Consider the following 18,233-nt stretch of genomic DNA (forward strand, 5'->3'; position numbering starts at 1 on the left):
AATATGATGATAATAATAATACACAAAACAAGTGATGCACAGTACAATTGCTCACCACCCGCCGACCGATGCCCAGCCAGTCCCCGAGCAGCGGCCCCCCCGGCCAGCTTTTCCCAGTTTATGTACTGAGCATGACGTCACATGGTATGGAATGTCCCTTTGGCCAGTTTGGCTGTGCCCCCTCCCAGCTTCTTGTGCACCTCCAGCCTTCTCAGTCGGTAGAGCATGGAAAACTAAAAAGTCCTTGGCTAGTGTAAGCATTACCTAGCAACAACTAAAACATCGGTGCGTTATCAACTTTGTTCTCATCCTAAATCCAAAACACTGTACCAGCTACTAGAAAGGAAATTAACTCTATCCCTGCCAAAACCAGGACAGTATCATACCAGGAAGGGACATGAAAAACAGAATGAAAGTGCTATGAAGCACAGGCAACCTTCATTTAATTACCTGACTTTGATACTGGCTAGCCTTTGTACCTCTTATTTTTTCTTCAGGAAAACTGATTTTCAGGGCTTGTTGGTAGGAATGGGCTGTCTAGAGACAGGCCAATTAAATAGTTTTCTGTACATTTTTTCATTCTCAACTGTTCGGTTTCATTATGTTAAAATGATGGGTGATGTATTTCTCATTTACTTGGTTATTATCAATTCCTTACCCACATTTGAAGCCAAAATGTATTGTGATAGAAACAGGAATCCAATAAAATTGTTCATAAGCTATTGTGAAATGAGGAGTAGATATTTAAATGAAACTTTGTGTAAGAAACACAGGAAAAGAAGATCAGCTTTAAGTAAAGCTAACTGGTTTATTAAATAAAGGGAATATCCTATATAGTCACTGAGTTGAACACCAGATTGTCACAGCGTCCTTCCAGACTGTAGAAGATCTTGTCCACTTGCGCCTTGCTTGTGTTCATAAAAGATAATCTTTTTTTTTCAGTCCCCAGTTGACTTTTCAGCTTTTAATACATCCATTTTTTGAAGTAAATTGAATAAACAGAAGTTACAGAAACACTCCCTCTGCACGTACAGGGAAAGGTCCTGTTTTCAAAATGCGGCTGATCACTTCAAACTTCTGGCTGCAGGTGCCTTGGCCAGAGACTCCTCCGGGAAGTTTCCTTTAGCAGAAAACAAGTACCACTTAAATATTCTTCTCACTATATTTTAGTAACTTTTAAAATATTTAAGCCTGAAATTATTATCAGGTGAATTGTAGTTTTGCCTCTGCTTATTTTTAAAACAGTGCATATTCTCCTCCATTTCTTAATGTAAAAAGTAGGTTTTGCATGCCTTCATGTCCCTGAAGAGAAATCCAGGGATTATGAACAAATTCCTGTCCTTGAAATCATCAATAAGGGTTTGGTTTTCTGACCTGAACAGCATGAGGATTTTATCCTTCAAGATAAAGAGAGATATCCTCCAAGCTCATTTTAAATTTTGTTCTGTAGAAGTCGACCCTTGTAGCTGCTGCACAGAAGCCACACAAAGGCCGTGAAATCTTCTGCACAGGCTCTGCCCCTTCTTTGGTGTTTCTGCAGACACCAACAGGAGAGAGACCCAAATTCTGAGAGTATTGTAATGAATTCACAAACAACGATTTCAACAGGAACCTGGACTTTCAGAACAATGCCTCTCCTAAGCATGCTGAAGTTCAATCCAATTCTTACTAAAGTCAACATACTGATTTTCTTCTAACATACTAGCTTTGGACAATATTTTTTAATAAGCAGAAGGGTATTACAGATGAAAAAAACCTTCCACCACACATTAATTTGTTCTGTAGGTCTGGATGTTTTTTGTCTTCCTGCTATTACACTTCATGATTGATATTCCTGTTACTTATGAAAGGGTCTTTTCTGGAGGTACACAGGAATGAATTAACTTCTGGGGCCAAGTTCTGGTTTTGGTTACTCCCTATAACCCTATGCACATAAGCAGAGCCTCACCCAAGCAAAAACAGGGGAGCAGCTGGGTAGTGCCTATTTTGCTGGAAAAAGCAGGTGACAGTGGCAAAGTCCTGCTTGTAGGAGGTCTGAACGGAGACACATACTAGATGATCTTGATGCACCTTGCCAGCTTTATGTTCTGTATCATGTGCAACTCAAAAATAATTTTGCATTTAATTTCCAGTGCCAATCATGCATGGTGACAGTGATGCTTTTTTTTTCTTTAATAGAGTTATCAATACGTCAATATTTAAAAGATCTCCCCTGAATTCCATAAAAAAGTAGGCTTTTAATCTGCAATAACAGTACCTGGAAAAATGTATGTTACTAAAGTGCCATCTGCTGTACTGACTAAAACATCATAGGATGGCAGGAGTGAATCCTTCCAGGCACTCCAGGCTGCAACCGGATTCTCCAGCTTTTTTCAAGCTCTTTTTCATTTACCTCTTTTCAAAGATCCATGCTGACAAAGTGACCAAAGAAGATTTGTTGCCATTTACTACAGCATTAAGACTCTGATATCTCATTTAAGCTTAGATTGATTATTCAGTGCCATAAAGGAATGTCATTTTGAGAAAAAATTGCTAATCAAGGTTTTAAATTTTGCAGGCTGCACTGCCCGTCTGTGAAGCACCGCTTCTTAAATAGGCTGTGTGCACAAACACAAGTGCAGCGCAGGACCTGTTGCTGGTGTAGTTCCAGTCGGTGAGCTCTGTAGCAGCCACCCAGCCACCATCTCCTTTTCATCTATTACTTTCCCCTTGTTCTTCTAATTCTGGAGTAGAGAAAAACAAGATTTTTCACAGCCCTTGTTTAAAATTCCACCACAGCCCTTCACCTGGGACCTTCTCCGGCTGCAGGAAAATGCAGGCTTAGTCCTTTCTGATTATTATGGACATTTCATAACTGGGAATTTGTACACAACCCTCTGTGGCAGACGAACCAGACACCCCAACACATTTTTCCAGTACACTCATGCTGTTTTGTACTTTTATAAATAAATAGCAGTAACACTGTCATCTTGCCTCATGAACTGGAAAGTGGATGTGATAAAAACCAGTCCCATAACCAGGTTCCAGATGATTTTTCCACAGGATGTGGCTACAGCACAGGAGGGAAAGGGAATAAAAACTGCCAGGAGAGTAACATTTGCTATAAATAAGCACATTGCATGCACTTAAGTAGGTGATGCTAGTCAAACTAAGTGCAGCAGATCTTGCCAGATCATTACCAGTCCAAAAAGAAAAAGGAAAGGGGGGGTCAGAGGCGGTTTGAAAGAGAAGCTGCCAAGAGCACACCATGCTGGCGCTGCTCCGACATGGCTGTGCTCAGCTGGGACGGTCACGGGCATCCCGGTCACACACGGGAAATGGAGGCCGGCATCCCGCTGCCAGAACAAACCCGCCAGCAAACCACCGAATGTTTTTTTAATCATAATTTAAAGGAGTGTTTTTTTAAATAATGGATTTACTTGAACACTCTAACATTTATACCAATGCTCTGTTTTATTCATATTTAAAACCCTCTATGTTCTCATGGGGATTTCGTTAAGGCCACCACACAGAGAAACAAGTCTGAACCTTCCACGCTCACTCATCTGTGAAAATGAGGCCTTATTTAATTTCTTTTCCATTAGGTATCAGCAACTGATGGTTTCTCTGTTCATTTTACTGAAGTGAAGGTGTACACGCAGGAATTCACCGGCAGGCTTTCCTCGTGAAAAGCCCGGGCAGTTCTGTCCCCGGGACTTTGGGGCGACAGACCCACAGCAACAGCTGTAGGAAAATACACTGTCATGAATAAATGAGCTCATATACGAGCGATTTTCACACTTCCAGGGCTGACGAAGGCTTCCTCGCCCTGCCGGGCCGGCTCTCCGGCACGCAGAGGAGCTCCCTTCCCCACGCCAGCCCTTCCTCCTCAGGCACACAGACCTCCCACGGCGGCCGCCGCCACCGGCGGGGCGCACTGCGCATGCGCCCCCCCCCCCCCCCCACGCGCGCGATGCTGCACTCGGCCCTCCGGCCCGCTGGGGGGCGCGCTTCCTTCGCGCCCTCTTCCCGCGGCCGGGCCGAGGCGGCCGGGCCGCTGCCTGACCAAAATCCCGCCCGGCGGCGGCCCCGCGCGCTGCGGCAGCAGGGCGCAGGCGCGGCGGACAGCCCTCCCTGCGCAGGGCCCCGGTCCTCTTCCGCGGCGGCGGCGCTCGGCGCTCGGCTCGGCTCGGCTCGGCTCGGCCCAAGATGTCGACCAAGAATTTCCGCGTGAGCGACGGGGACTGGATCTGCCCCGACAAGAAGTGAGTGTGGGCGGCGCGGGGGGCGCCCGCCCGACCGACCGCGCGGGGTCCGGGCTGCGGTAGGCACGGCACGGCACGGCACGGCACGGGACGGGACGGGACAGTCCCGCGGGGCAGCACCAGGTACGGGCGGCCCGGGGGAGTCGCGGCCGCCGGGTCTCTGGGGGCGGCCGCCCTCCCGCCGTGCCGGGGCGCGCTTCCTTGCGGGGTTTCACAGCTCCTGGCCCCCGTCGTGCAGCGGGTCCGGCACCAGCCCGCCCCAGGGTCGGGCACGGCCTGAGAAACTTCGTGTTTTAATTTGGAACAAAATCAGCTTGAAATATAAAGGCGTTTTCCTTTAAGTCTCGTGTGTGTGCATTTTCCAGCGTTCTCTTGGACTAGCGTCGTCGTTCTCTCTCTATTTTTGTTTTCAGGTGTGGGAATGTTAACTTTGCTAGAAGAACCAGCTGTAACAGATGTGGAAGAGGTGAGTGTCTGAGATGATAGATCTTTTTCTCCTCGTCTATTTCTGCTTTTTTAAAAAGAAAATAATATTAAATCTTTTTAATTTATCATAAAGGAAGATGTTTGAGAACTGTTTGGTTTTTGTTTGTTTTTTTTCTTTTCCAGAAAAAACGACAGAAGCCAAAATGATGAAAGCTGGAGGGACTGAAATAGGAAAGACACTTGCTGAAAAGAGTCGTGGCCTCTTCAGTGCTAACGACTGGCAGTGTAAAACGTATGCCCTTTTAAAAAATGCAGAGTGTTCTCTTAGAGCCACGCAACACATCTACAATATTGTACTTAATTTTGTCAGTATAAATTTACTTGTACTGATGAGAGAAGAATGATCAAAACTCGCAGCTATTCCACTAGTAGTGTTTTGCTGTGAGGATAGCATTCGTTTTTGTTTGCTGGACAGCAGTTACTTAATTAACAAGACTGGAAAAAGATTAAAAAATCAGGAGTAGGAAGGTGAAAGTTCATGTTTTTCTCTGATAAGCCAAGACACTTCTCAAGTTCGGAAGAAACATGTAAATGGAAGTATCACCTTCATTGCAGTATGATACTTTATTATTAACATTCACTAAATATTTAATGAGTAAAGTTTAGCACATAGTTAAAGTCTTAGATGTTTCTCTAAGCCATCAACTAAGAATGTTAAGATCTGAGTTCGAAAAGGGCTACTTTAATAAAATGCTTTGATTTTTGAAAGGTGCTTTCAGATTTTCTGGAGCACTTTCAAGGATTTCAGTTTTTGCTGATTGAGTAAGCTGTCTACCAATGAAACCTGGATTTTTAAATTTTTTTTTCTGCCAGAACTTAGCTGTGTTCAGCATGATAGGTTTCCATTTGCGCTGTTCCACAGCTCGAGACAGGCAGGTTTCCTGGGCAGCGCTGTGGGTCCCAGTGTCTGAGGGATTCCACTTGATGGCACGCTTCAGGATCGTCGTGTCTTTCCAAGTTCATAGCTAGGCTGAGTCTTATGGACCTCCTCCTCTCCTCTTTGGGACTGAGCAGCACCCTGATGGTAGTGTTACAGATGGGTGAGAGTGGCCTTTTAGGATGCTGTAAGATAGAAATGCAGTAACGGAAGCGTATAACTGTAGCTGTGCACCGGTGGATGACGATGGCTGCTCATAAGCATTATTCCCATGGTAGCTTCTTCGTTAACTCCTGTGAACTGTGAATGCCACTAGTGGAGAGTAATGAGGAATTTTAGCACTTCTTGTGTAGTCTTACTTCTGTTAACTTGTCTGCCTACCTGCCTGTTAATTTTACTTCTTTCCCCTTGATTTGTCCAGTATGGTCATCTTCCCATCATCCTCGTGCTGGTGAAATACCCATAGACTCTCTTGCAGTTCTTTGTGTCTTGGTGACTGTTGCCTTGGAGTTAATTGTGTTGTACTAGTGACTGCAGATCACTGCTAAAACTTGGCAAATACATTTTTATGATTTTTTTTTTTAACTGTTGCCTCAACATTTAAGTTTTTTGATTTGAAATAAAATGTTTCTTATTTCTGTTTTGTTCTTTTTGCCTCTGAAGATGTGGTAACGTGAACTGGGCCAGAAGATCAGAATGTAATATGTGTAATACTCCAAAGTACGCTAAGTTGGAGGAAAGGACAGGTAAGATGTATATGGTTTTAAAACACTCAAATTACTGTAAGAAAACTTCTTTTTATAAATCATAATGTAATTTAATTAAAGGGATTGTTTTCACAGCAGAACTAGCAAAGTTGAATGATCTTCCATATGTAAATAAATCTGTAGGTTCTTAGACTTGATTCCTTTTAGTAGTGTGCAAAGTATGTGATGGTTTCGTATGGAAAGTCAGTGAATATTCAGCTTAAACTGCCTCTATATTTGATTTTGATACTAAGATGTTTGGAAGGAGTAATGCAATATTTTATTAAACTCCAAGAGGTCTAGTGTATATATAGTGTCCATCTACAGAGGACTCAGCAGTCACACGAACAGTGTTTGAAGGCTGTATAGATTAGACTGTTATCTCTTAATGAGGTTTGAGGTTTGGTCACACTGTGACGCATTTTAAATTCCTCCTGCATTAACAATGAACCCAGTGGTAACTAGAACAGAGGATATCCTCACAGTGTGGTCGTAACTATTTATACGCAAATGGGATCAGGCAGAGAATTTAATGTGTAGAGTGTAACACTGATGCATATAATGCAAAAAAGAAGCACGGAGAAGAGCACAGAGCTTATTATTCAAAAGGAAAAAGAATAATTTTTAATATTCTTATTTAATATTGTAAGAATATTAAAGAATGATATTTAATTGTATTGTATATGTAATTGTATTTCATACAATTTCTTACAATTTTTAATTGTATTTCATACAATTAAATATTTTTAATATTTTTCAAGTTCTGGTGTCCTTCAGAGTAAATTTGCAGTCACGTGCAGGACACCTAGCATGTTGCACGTGCTTGCAGTAAATTACAAAGTCAGCTGAAATTAAAATGAGCCGTTGAAGTTTTCCACTCACATTATAAAAAGGAATAGAAAGATTCTTAAGGCAAATCTTGTCAGTTGTACAATTCAGTGCAACTACAGCATGCTTTTATTCCTGTTGCTCCCTGAGGATATATATATATATGACTTTATGTCACAGGATGATTGCGATATGGGAGCAGGCTGGCCTGCCCAGAAGCCACCAAGGAGGCTGCATGCACGTAGGACCTGGCTGTGGCAGAGAGGCTGCAGCAACGCCAGCAGCTGGGAAAACAGTTAGCAAGTGTTGCCCTCCCCTCATGTTTCGTTGCCTGCTTTTCCCAAGTTGGCTACTGGCTGCTCTCAGAGGTGGGATTTTGGTCTTCGAGGACAGTAGTCTTTATTCTAGCCCCTTGGAGACATTCTTGTGTTTATCCACACCAAGGCAATTGTCAGGCACTGCAGCCCTGCCAGAGCTCTTCTGGGAAGCTGGTTGCTCGGCACAGCAATAATCCTGAAATTCTTTTTTTTTTTTAATTTTTTTTTTCCCATTTTTTTAAACGCTATTGCTTCTGTGTTATCTGTTTTAATCCATTTTCTCAATTAGGGTTCTGAGGACCTGTATTTAATAAACCTGTGTGGAAACAATTCATGTTCCTCTTGAGATCATATTACATTCTTACGGCATATGTTTATAAATCCACTGAAGGCTTCCAGAACCTCCGTGAAAGTTTAGAATAAACTTGGTGCTTAACGTAGCTGAATTTGGTGCAGCTCAAGAGATTGTCTTGTTTTACCACTTTTTAAAGGATACGGAGGAGGATTTAATGAACGAGAGAATGTTGAATATATAGAACGTGAAGAATCAGATGGGGAGTATGATGAGGTAAGATTAGGTACATGTGTTACTCAGGAGAGATGCGTATTGTGTGATTTGTGTTTAGGATACATACACTTGCATTTGGTTTCCTTACGGGGAAAGCGCGAGTCAGAAATACATAGTGATGCATCTCTTTGTCAAATGCTCAAGCGTGAAAGTTTTGAACTGAAAGTGAATGCATCTGTTTTGTCTTTGGGGGTTAAAAAACTAAGAATGGGTTCAAATTAAACTGGTACAAGCTGAGTTCGTTAAACTTCTTAGGGAGCTGACTTCAGGGTCATGCATGTTGTTTTCAGCCGTATGTTCAACATTGTTTTATAAAGATATCCCATAGACACAAATATAAAATACTCCTTTGTTAAATTCAGATTTCCATTAATCTTGTCTGTGGGTACTAATTCGATCTAAGACAAGCATCTCTTTAGAAAGTTTTGTGTTGCTAATTGATGTTTCATGATACGTCTCTTTCCCTTTGAGCAATACCTTATTTGAAATTGATGTATATTTATTTTCTCATAGAAGTTTTATCAAAAAATACAGTTGGAAATTACTTTTGATTAAATCGTGCACTAATGGAATAAAATTTCTTAGTTTGGACGCAAAAAGAAAAAGTATAGAGGGAAGCCAGTTGGTCCTGCATCTATCCTGAAGGAAGTAGAAGATAAGGAATCTGAAGGGGAAGATGAGGAGGATGAGGATGAAGATCTCTCCAAATATAAATTGGATGAGGTAGCATGTTTTGGTTTTTTCCTAGCAATTATTTTTTAATTATTACTACAGTGCTGTTTAGTATTGGTAGGTAAGGTTTAGTCTGTATTTTTAGCTGCCTTTAGAGCAATGTAGAGGAGTAGCTATCAGAATAATGGTGCCTACAGCTTCTCTAAAGTATGTGCACAAGCTCTGTTTTGTTCTAAATACCTGCATTCAAAGATGTATAATTTTTTTAAACCATAAAAAATTAAAAGCTTATCTGAGATCAGAATAAAAAATTTTGAGATCTTTATTTGGAACTTTTATGTATGGTTACCATATAAAGGGAATGTTCTTGAATTTTATTCTTAGCCTTTTAAAACCACATCAGATTTATTTTTTATAAAATGGAATAAAATATTCAGAGATTTTTTTCATCTTTCCTGAAATAAATGATCGTCACATATTGGGTTGTCCACATCTTTGGACAACAGTCCTGCAGAGACATGCGTGTATGCTTTTTTTTTAACACAGCAGTCACCAAATTCTGCATATGAAACATGTCTCTGCAGGATTATGCTATGGTTATAGATTTTGAATCTGAAAATACTTTAAATGAGTGCCTGGAAGAAACTGGTAGAACTGAATATCTGTATTTTCATTAACTTCATTAAATAACAGAAAATGGGACTTCAGATGGGGTTTTTGTAAGCTTTTTAATAGTTTGCTTTGAAACACAAATTTTCAGCCACTCTTTACTCTTAAAATTTTTGGATCTCATTGATTGCGCTAACAGTATTTTCAAAGGTTGGAAAAAAGCACAAAATAAATCATAGAATAAGTAAAAAACACTAACTGAAGAAAACAATCACAGTATTTCTTAAGTATTTTTTGTGTATCTGCATTTTTTCAGGATGAGGATGAAGATGATGCTGACCTTTCAAAATATAATCTTGATGCCAGTGAAGAAGAGGACACTAATAAGAAAAAGAAATCCAATAGGCGCAGTCGTTCTAAGTCTCGATCTTCCCACTCACGATCTTCATCGCGCTCATCCTCTCATTCAAGCTCAAGGTCTAGGTCCAGGTAAACGGGTACAGGTCAAGGGTAACGCCAGGCAAAATGTCAGTATCTAACTTCTTTATTTACTTTTTTTTCTTGATTGCCTTACAGTTTTAGTTTAATGATGTTAACAATTTTATGTACAGAATTTACACAGGTAGACAATGTTCTGTTTTGACGTTCTGTGGATCCTCAGTAGGGAGGCTTCATGTGGCTTGTTGCTTGTTTTAGTAAATTTAAGTTGATATTCCAATTGAATCCTTCGAATAAATTTAAAAATATAACTTATTTTCAATTTTATTTTTAGGCTTGTTGGCCGTATGTGATTCAATGGGTGAACTTTTTTTAGCAATGTTGAGTAGAGTTGTTGAACAGAGAAGCAGGAGGGTGGTATTGTTAAAGTGGGAGGAGGTGGCAGAAGAGGGCAGTGATGATGCAGTCCAGACAGATTCAGTGAAAGGACAGAACGGAAAATATCCTGGAAATAAAGACAAGAAACTTGAACTTAGTTTGTTGGCAAGTGACAAAGCTTTAAGTACAATGGCAGTGTTGTCAGAATAGCACTCCAGGTTTATACTGACCATGGGGCCACAAAAAAAGTCTACTGGGTAGATTTAAGATCTCACGTTATTATTTAAATTCAGTAATATATGAACAGTTCAATAAATGTTTGTAATCATGTGACATAAATCATGTTGTAGCTTTTTAGCTGCCGTACAACTAATACAAGGATGATACTGATAGGTTTAAGACCTCAAATTGGTACTAGCTCACAGGGTTATACATAAAGTTCAAGTTTCTTCTAACCTTCCTAGCTTTGTAACTGCACCTCTCTGCTCTCACCACTGTGATCACTGCCCAAATTCTTCAGACGTTCATACTAACCAGATGTCAGCCACTGTCTCTGTTTTGTCTTTCTCCCCATTGCTGTCATGCTTTTTTTCATGCTGTCTCTTCCATGGAAAATTATGTTCTTCACAATACCTATTGTCAGCCTCCCCACTTCTTCAAATGCCATCTTGAGACGTGTATTTGCCACGTGGTTCCAAGGAGGAGGAAAACTATTATTTTCAAATAGAAAACAAGGAGGACACTATTATTCACTAAGTGAATAACTCACTAAGTGAATAATAGTGACTAAGCTGACCGGCTGTCCGCAATTTTTGTAAATGAAGTGAGGTGTGGAGCAAGATCTTTGAGGAAGTGGCTGTGTGGTCCTGTGTGAGGATAGTATGCAGCCAGTATGGGCTGCATTTGAGTGCAATTCTTAGGTTTAGGGGTGGGAAGGTCAAAGAAGACAGAAGAACTTCATCTGGCCATAACTTTGTTCGTTAATTCACAGATGTTAACAGTGAAGTAAAAAGTAGCTTGTCATAACTGAAATTTGCTAGGGATCTTTCAACTTTCTGTTGAACTTTTTGCTTCTGGTTACAGATAATTAACTGGAAATATCAGTTGCTATTTGTGGATACATCTTTGTGGTTTTTTTTAAAAAGGTTTAAATATATTTTCTAGTTAGCATGTGTTCATACTGCTTTTGTTTTGCACAGTAAAATGAAAAAGACATGGTAACAATATAAACCAGGAGACTGACAGCATGTGTAATATATTTTTCCTGAAAAGATTATTGGAATTTGATTGCAATGCCTTCTTTTTACAATAGTTACTGCAAGTCCGCTACCATTTTTATATATCTCTTGTGGTTTGTGCTTTAAGGAAAATCCATCGACATGAAAAATTTGAAAATAATTTTGATGAGTTAGAAACAGTGTTAGATATGTCTGTATTTTAGCCAAGAATTAACTACTACTTAATTTTTAATGCAGGGGAAAATCTTTATGAAAACTTGAAACTGCTTACAAAATGCTTATGAGAACTGACTTGGGGAAAATTTGAGCTAGCTAGTCCTAATACTCTTACTTACTCTGCTTTTCAAAGAAACTGATGGTTTTCAAGTTAAGGCACAAATTAAAAGTTAAGGCATTGATTTCATGAAATAGTTAATAGATATGCAGTTGTTTCATTTTGCCAAATAACTGCAATCCTGTTTAATTTTTGTGCTTTGTTTTAGGAAACATAAATAAAAAACTGACTATAAATTTTTGAATGCACCATCTTACTATGTTAAATTTTCTGTTTTAAAATGTACTATGGTGATACTGGGAGGTAGGAGGAAATTGTCACTTCTTTAGTGACTCTAGGCCAAATTGTATTGATGCATCGTTGTCTCTGCTGCTAACAGTAGCAGTTATTCTGCTAAATACAAGTCAGACACTGGAAAAAAATCTTCCATGTTGTTTCAGGTCCCATTCAAGAAGTTCTTCCAGTTCCAGATCAAGATCTCGTTCCAGTTCCAGAGAACACTCTAGATCTCGTGGGTCGAAATCAAGGTGAATGAGGTAGCACTCTCTCCTTGCAGAGAGAAAAAAGGGCAGAAGAACCAACCGCTTGTTGATTTCATCGTAAAATTATGCCGGTCAAAAAACATTAACTCATTTTTATCTTGGAAGTCAGAATTCCTGGGGTCTCTGCACGAGGTTGTTACCACTACAGATGTATTTCTTGAGAATGCGAGGTTTTGGTTGAAGAGTTTTAAGTCTGATCTAAGCTAGACGAGTGGACGCCACAGATCTTCACTTTGAAGGAAGAAGAATTTCAATGCATGTTTACTTGCTTCAGTAATTTTTGCTGTTTTTACTGTTTCCACTTTGGCTACTTGATGTGGAAGAACATTAGAAAATACGCTATACTTCTGATTTTGTGTTTAGTGATAACTTACTTAACGTATCTAACTTCCACTAGATAGTGCTGCCATTATCTTCATAAATGTGGGGGGAATGTATAAAATGTTGATAGTAAATCATGCGAGAAGCTGAGAGGAGTTTGAGCTAGCTGACGTTTTCTGTATAGCAGTTACTGAACTATGCGGGGAAGAGTAACAAAAGCATATAAGTTCCTTGAGGTGTCCTTGCACAGGCATTCTGTTGGCAGGACTTTCCTTTTGCAATGGAATGAAGAACTGTCCCATCTCCATGCATGCAGAGAATCTTAAAACTGTAAATAAGGAAGTTTGAGTTGGAAAGACCAATCACAAATGGTGCCACCGCCCTTTGGTGGCAGAAACATGCTATGGATTATCACGTGAGGGTCAGCGCAAGATGGAATCTGTGCTTTTAGGACAAGAAAAAGGGTGCCTGTGCTCCCACTAGATGCTGGTGACTCGTCAGTTGAGCTGGGTTATTTGCTTGTGCCACATGGCATCCACCGAGTGTCCTCAGTGTATTAGCTTGTGTGAAATAGGACTGCTTTGTTATTTACAATGAGAACCCTGAAAATATTTTACCAACAACATACACTGTGTTGGGTTTTTTTTAAATGTTTTCTCCAGCTTACTGAAAAAAAAAAATCCTGTTAGGTGTTCTTACGTAATTTTGGAATTTCAGTTCAGGACTTTCTAGCTCTATTACTCTTTCCACAAGTGGGTTTTTTTCCTTGGTTTTTTTGGATAACCAAAGTGATTTTTTGAGTGCTTGTAAGTGAAGCCGGTTCTTTTTTTTTTTTTTTCAAAATGACTGTATTCTAAGAGGTTTTTTAAATATTTTGGTTGTGGAAGGTCTTACTCTCTACCCAAATTTATTTTGAGATTTGTAAATATACCTTCTGAGGGTTTTTACTATTTTAGTAAGATGAACATGACTTTACAAATTTCCAGTGTGAAATATCCATTAATATGAAGTGGAACATTGTTAAATCAGCATTACATCTGTGGTTTTCAAGCCATTTTGCTTTGGGAATTTAACTACTGAGGAAGGTCCTTATATAGGCTACTTCCTGTCCCAGTCTGCCATCATTTCTTTGTCAAAATGCATCATTCTGGTGAATGCTGGAAAGAGGTTTCCAAACCGTTGGTGGTCTGTATATAAAGAAACACTATTTAGCAAAATTTATTAAGAAAACTACCACAGCAGTAGAAGTCTTTATTGGCAGATAACTAAGGAGTAAGTATTAAAGCATCCACAAATTTATTTGATAAAACACTGATGTAAATAGAGTAGTGAGTGTTCATGAAGACTGTCTCTCTTTTGTTCTTTCTTTGTTCTTTCTATATTATACCAGAATTAAATCTGATTTATTTCTTAATCAATAAAGATCCAGCTCCAGGTCCTACAGGGGGTCTTCCACCCCAAGAAAAAGATCTTACTCAAGCTCTCGTTCATCATCTTCCCCCGAGAGAAGCAAGAAACGAAGTCGTTCTAGATCTTCTTCATCTGGTGATCGCAAAAAAAGACGATCGAGATCACGGTCACCCGAAAGGTTTGGGTTTATGTAGAATAAGAATGGGTGTATTTAAATGTGTGATTTTTTTTTTTTCTGAAGGACTGAGATTCACTGGGAAAGAATTGAATCTGATCAGTTATTCTGCTATTAAAAGTAGTTTTCTCACTTGCCCTACTGTTACTTCCTATTAAAACCTCTGTAATTGCTTCCCCGCGCCCCCCCCCCCCCCCCCCCCCCCCCAATGAAACTTCCTCTTGCTAGGAGCATGTTCCGTAGAAAGACCTGGGTCACCATTCTTTCAGTGTGTGAAAGTGTTAACATGTATGTTATTGATTTATTTTCATAAGTAAATATTGCATTTAGAAATTGTATTCTACTTTCAGTATTAAACTTACATTTTTAGTATTAAATTCACATTCATGAGCTTAAAGTGGTTTAAAGTTATTTCTATATTCTTATAAGGCCCCTATCAGATATACTTGGCTTCCAGCTATTATAGGATACAGACTACTCAAAGTGGATGCTAAAATTAATTTCAACTTATTTCTTTGCATGCTTTCTCCATTTATATCTTACAGACGCCGCAGATCATCATCTGGATCTTCCCATTCTGGTTCCCGTACAAGTTCTAAAAAGAAATAATGTATTAAAGCTCACATTTAAAAAAAAAAATTACATTCAGTGCATGAGACATTTTTAAGAAGTTGGTGTCTTACTTGGTCAGAAGTGCTAAATCTGCTAGTAGAGGTGCATGTTTGTCCTTGCTTTCTGGAAAACTGCAGCTTTGTTCATTCATGAAACAAAAAGAGAGGTAGCATTTTAAGCCATAAACTCCCCGGAGTAGGTATGAAGTTTTATTATTTGAGTAAGGGGTTTTGTTATTATTTTTAAAGACTCAGTTACTTGATTCCTGGCTCTCGTATGTATGAGCAGGCACAGGTTGGGTGTGTTCTAATACAACTCTGCTCTTCACGTGACAATTATGAAGAAGTATCTGAGGAATGTAGGAAGAACCCATGAGTTTTCTGCATCCAACTCTTGAGCTTGTTTGATGTATCTTGTATGGGACCACGAAAGATTAGCGTAGCCGTAGGGCTGGTGTTACCCATTGGATGACAGTAGTGAGTACTTAGGTCTAATTATCTTCTATTTTTCTGTGTTGAAGTGAAAGTATAGATGGATTCCCCTCTTTCTCTTTAGCTATGCTCAGTGCAGAATAGCTATTAAATACCCAGTCCATCATAGGATTCTCTAGAGAGTGAATTAGACTTCATTCCTTCAAAGCGAGGATGTTTGAGACATTGGGCACTATCTTCTCCATTGCTCGAGTCTCATAGCTGCTGGTGCCTGTCACTAGAAATTATTTGCTGCAGTCAGCAAAGTGCCCTTTCTGCATTGGTACTGGCTATGGTATTTTCACATGCATGGACCCCGGACTCTGTGATCCTTTCTTATAAAAGGATCATTTAGGAACTATTCTTGAGATGGAGGAATATGGAACTAGCTGCTTGGAATCAAGTGAAGCTTCTGCAGGCTGTCTGTAAAATTCATTTTGGGTTGACTAAAATTTTCAAGGTATATTAATTTTATTTATATTTAAAAATGAGAATTAATAAATGTGTAGAAAGTTCTAACATCTTAAATGTGTTCTTCATCAATCATTCTTTTTCCCTTAAACATAATTTATGGCTTAAAATGCTTTATTGACTCTATTTTACTAGCAATATTACATTAAAACTTGGTCTCTCTTGAGCTCCGTTTGGTTAAGAAAGGTTTAAGTATCCTCAGTGCCATCACAAGGTAAGTATGTTAAGGAAAATTATTTTTAAGCAAGCAAAGAGCAATATATGCATTTATTTCAGTAGTAAAACTTCCAAACCCATATTTGACCGCTGCTTTTTTAAAATGAACTGCACAAAAACAAACGGAGCGAAACTTAAAAACTACATTCTGCTTTCTTTTCTTTTATTTTTTTAAAGACACTTCTTTTGGACTGGTATATAAGCAAAATGTTTTTGGTGTAGAAATATTTTGATAATCTTTTTGCAGAAAAAAAGCTCTGCGGTTTCTTTAATGCTTTCTTTTATATCTAATTTCAATGCTAAATGTGTCTAGATTGCACAAGAGCAGGTTAGTCTTGTAACTGTGCCTCTGACGACTTCAAAGTCCAACTACTAAATTGTAAAAATCAGATCAAATAGATGCTATGTTGTTAGCCTTTGTTTTTTTTTTCCTTGTTCTTTGTATTAAACTTGTTGCTGTACTTAACAGATGAAAGTTTTTAAATTTAGCAAATGATAGGCTACAGACAAAGGAAAATTATGGTTTCGTTTGGCTATAGATAAAATGTAAGGCAAAATGATTCTGTAGACAACTGTAAATAAAACCTGTGAGTCAACTGAGCAGTGAGTGCTTTCTCTTGGAAACATAAGCAAATCTTTCTTTATAACCTGTGCTGACAGATTATTTTGTTGTTGTTGTTCTCTCTTACTGCAGTGCAAGAAGGGCAGTATGTGCACACTTACCTGGCCGTATGTATCATAAATTTTCAGATTGTTTCAGTTCTTTAAGTACTGAGAATATTTTTGGATTTGAACAGCAGCACGTTTAAAACGAGCTTTTACAAAACTTCAAGGTATTTTCTTCTGTATGTGTTCCACATTTTCTCTTCAGAAAGTTTTTAGAGGAAGCAGTATGTTTAAATTACTTCGATTTCTGCATGTTAAAATACAAAGGCGCAGCGACTATGGTAGTCTTTGCATGCCTGTTACAAATGACACAAAATATCTCTTTTTAGTTACTGGATCAGCAAATAAATTAGAACCAAGCTATTAGAACTAAACATGGTCCACCTCTGATAAGACACAAAGCTAGATTAAGCTCAGGCAGTAAAAAGGTGTGGGTTTACTGTAGTAGGGTGTTTGGGGAGGTAGAATTATCTCCAGTGGCCTAGCAGTAAATTTTTCTGTTTCACTATAAAATATTTCCCTTGCCTTCAGTTTAGCCATTGGGGTGAGATAAATTGCTGCCTATAGAAATAAACAGGTATTTCTGTGCAGCTTTGTCAAAGATTAGTGCAATTTGTAATGGCCAAGGAGGAAGTGTTGATTAGGTTAAGTTTAGGGCTAATGTGCTTTTCTAAGAAAAATTAAATACATCCATGAATAGTAATGGTGGTTTTGTGTAAGCATTCTTCTGTAGTAATGGAAAACTAGAAAGTGAGTAAATAAAAGCAGACTGGACTTTAATTTTATATAAGTTTGGCAACAGAGTAAAATCCACTGCTGAAAAATGTTTCTTTTTTTCTCAGATAGATAGTCAATAAAAAGCATTAAAATGTACATGTTGGTACATCATAAAACAAGATTGCTTCATTTCCACACCAGGTAACCAACTCCTGTACACTGTTGTCTGATGCAAACAACTGTGATGAACCACTGGAGATCAAATAGTTGCTGTGTTAGGTCTTACTTCTCACTAGCCTGCCCAAACTTAAATTTAGTTATAATGAGCTACTGCAAGTTATTTGTTATGCCTAGTAATCTGCAACATTTTCATCCTTTTCAGTGCATTAGGCATTTGCTCATTTGCCATGCCTTATTCTGTTGGGGGGCTTTGGGGAGGGTAGCATGTTGCAGCATGGGCTTGTATTGATGATTAGCAGGCCAGTGTTTTAAATTATAGCATTTTGAATGCAATGGCACTATCATCACTCCACCTTTAGGGAATAATGAGCGTAAACAACATTTCAGGAGTAATGAAAAATACTAACACCGTTGAAGACAGTTGAAACCTCTCCAGTTTCAACATAGCACTGCTAGACAAATGTTGACAAACAAATACCAAGTAGGGCAGGATAACTTTAAGTAGTAATAGTGTATTGTGCCTTTCATCCAGGTATCAGAAAAGGCTTCTTAAAAACAAATTTTGAAAATCGAGAGCTGACCAATGGAGTTTGGCATTCCCAGGATGGTACAGGGTGTGAATGGAGGGGTTAGGAGCAGAAGTTTCATTCTCCGTAACCACCTCACTTCAACTGGTAACCATGACAATTCAATGTTGTTTTCCATTAGGAAAGACTTGATGCTGGAGTCCTTTTCAAGTCAGATATCAGCTGAGTTACTAACATCCTAGAGTGAATAT

At 39.0% G+C, this 18,233-nt stretch overlaps 1 protein-coding gene across 1 annotated transcript; it reads left to right on the forward strand.

Moving 5' to 3' along the window:
* The first annotated feature begins 4,129 nt into the window (after window positions 1-4,129).
* ZRANB2 (zinc finger RANBP2-type containing 2) lies at window positions 4,130-16,492 on the forward strand. The gene is made up of 10 exons (XM_076339939.1): window positions 4,130-4,244; window positions 4,658-4,710; window positions 4,854-4,962; window positions 6,271-6,353; window positions 7,990-8,066; window positions 8,652-8,789; window positions 9,664-9,836; window positions 12,116-12,202; window positions 13,962-14,126; window positions 14,669-16,492. The coding sequence occupies exons 1-10, from the start codon at window positions 4,189-4,191 to the stop codon at window positions 14,730-14,732; spliced, it is 1,005 nt and encodes a 334-aa protein (XP_076196054.1). The 5' UTR covers window positions 4,130-4,188; the 3' UTR covers window positions 14,733-16,492.
* The last annotated feature ends 1,741 nt before the right edge of the window (window positions 16,493-18,233 follow it).

This window comes from Aptenodytes patagonicus, chromosome 5 (genome assembly GCF_965638725.1).
Source record: "Aptenodytes patagonicus chromosome 5, bAptPat1.pri.cur, whole genome shotgun sequence".
In the NCBI taxonomy this organism is placed as follows: Eukaryota; Metazoa; Chordata; class Aves; order Sphenisciformes; family Spheniscidae; genus Aptenodytes; species Aptenodytes patagonicus.

Bases quoted from the DNA above. Each gene is read 5' to 3' on its own strand.
- ZRANB2 (XM_076339939.1), top strand. From the start codon at position 4,189: ATGTCGACCAAGAATTTCCGCGTGAGCGACGGGGACTGGATCTGCCCC. The intron at 6,354-7,989 runs GTAAGATGTATA...CACTTTTTAAAG, and splicing joins TAAGTTGGAGGAAAGGACAG to GATACGGAGGAGGATTTAAT. The intron at 9,837-12,115 runs GTAAACGGGTAC...ATGTTGTTTCAG, and splicing joins AGCTCAAGGTCTAGGTCCAG to GTCCCATTCAAGAAGTTCTT.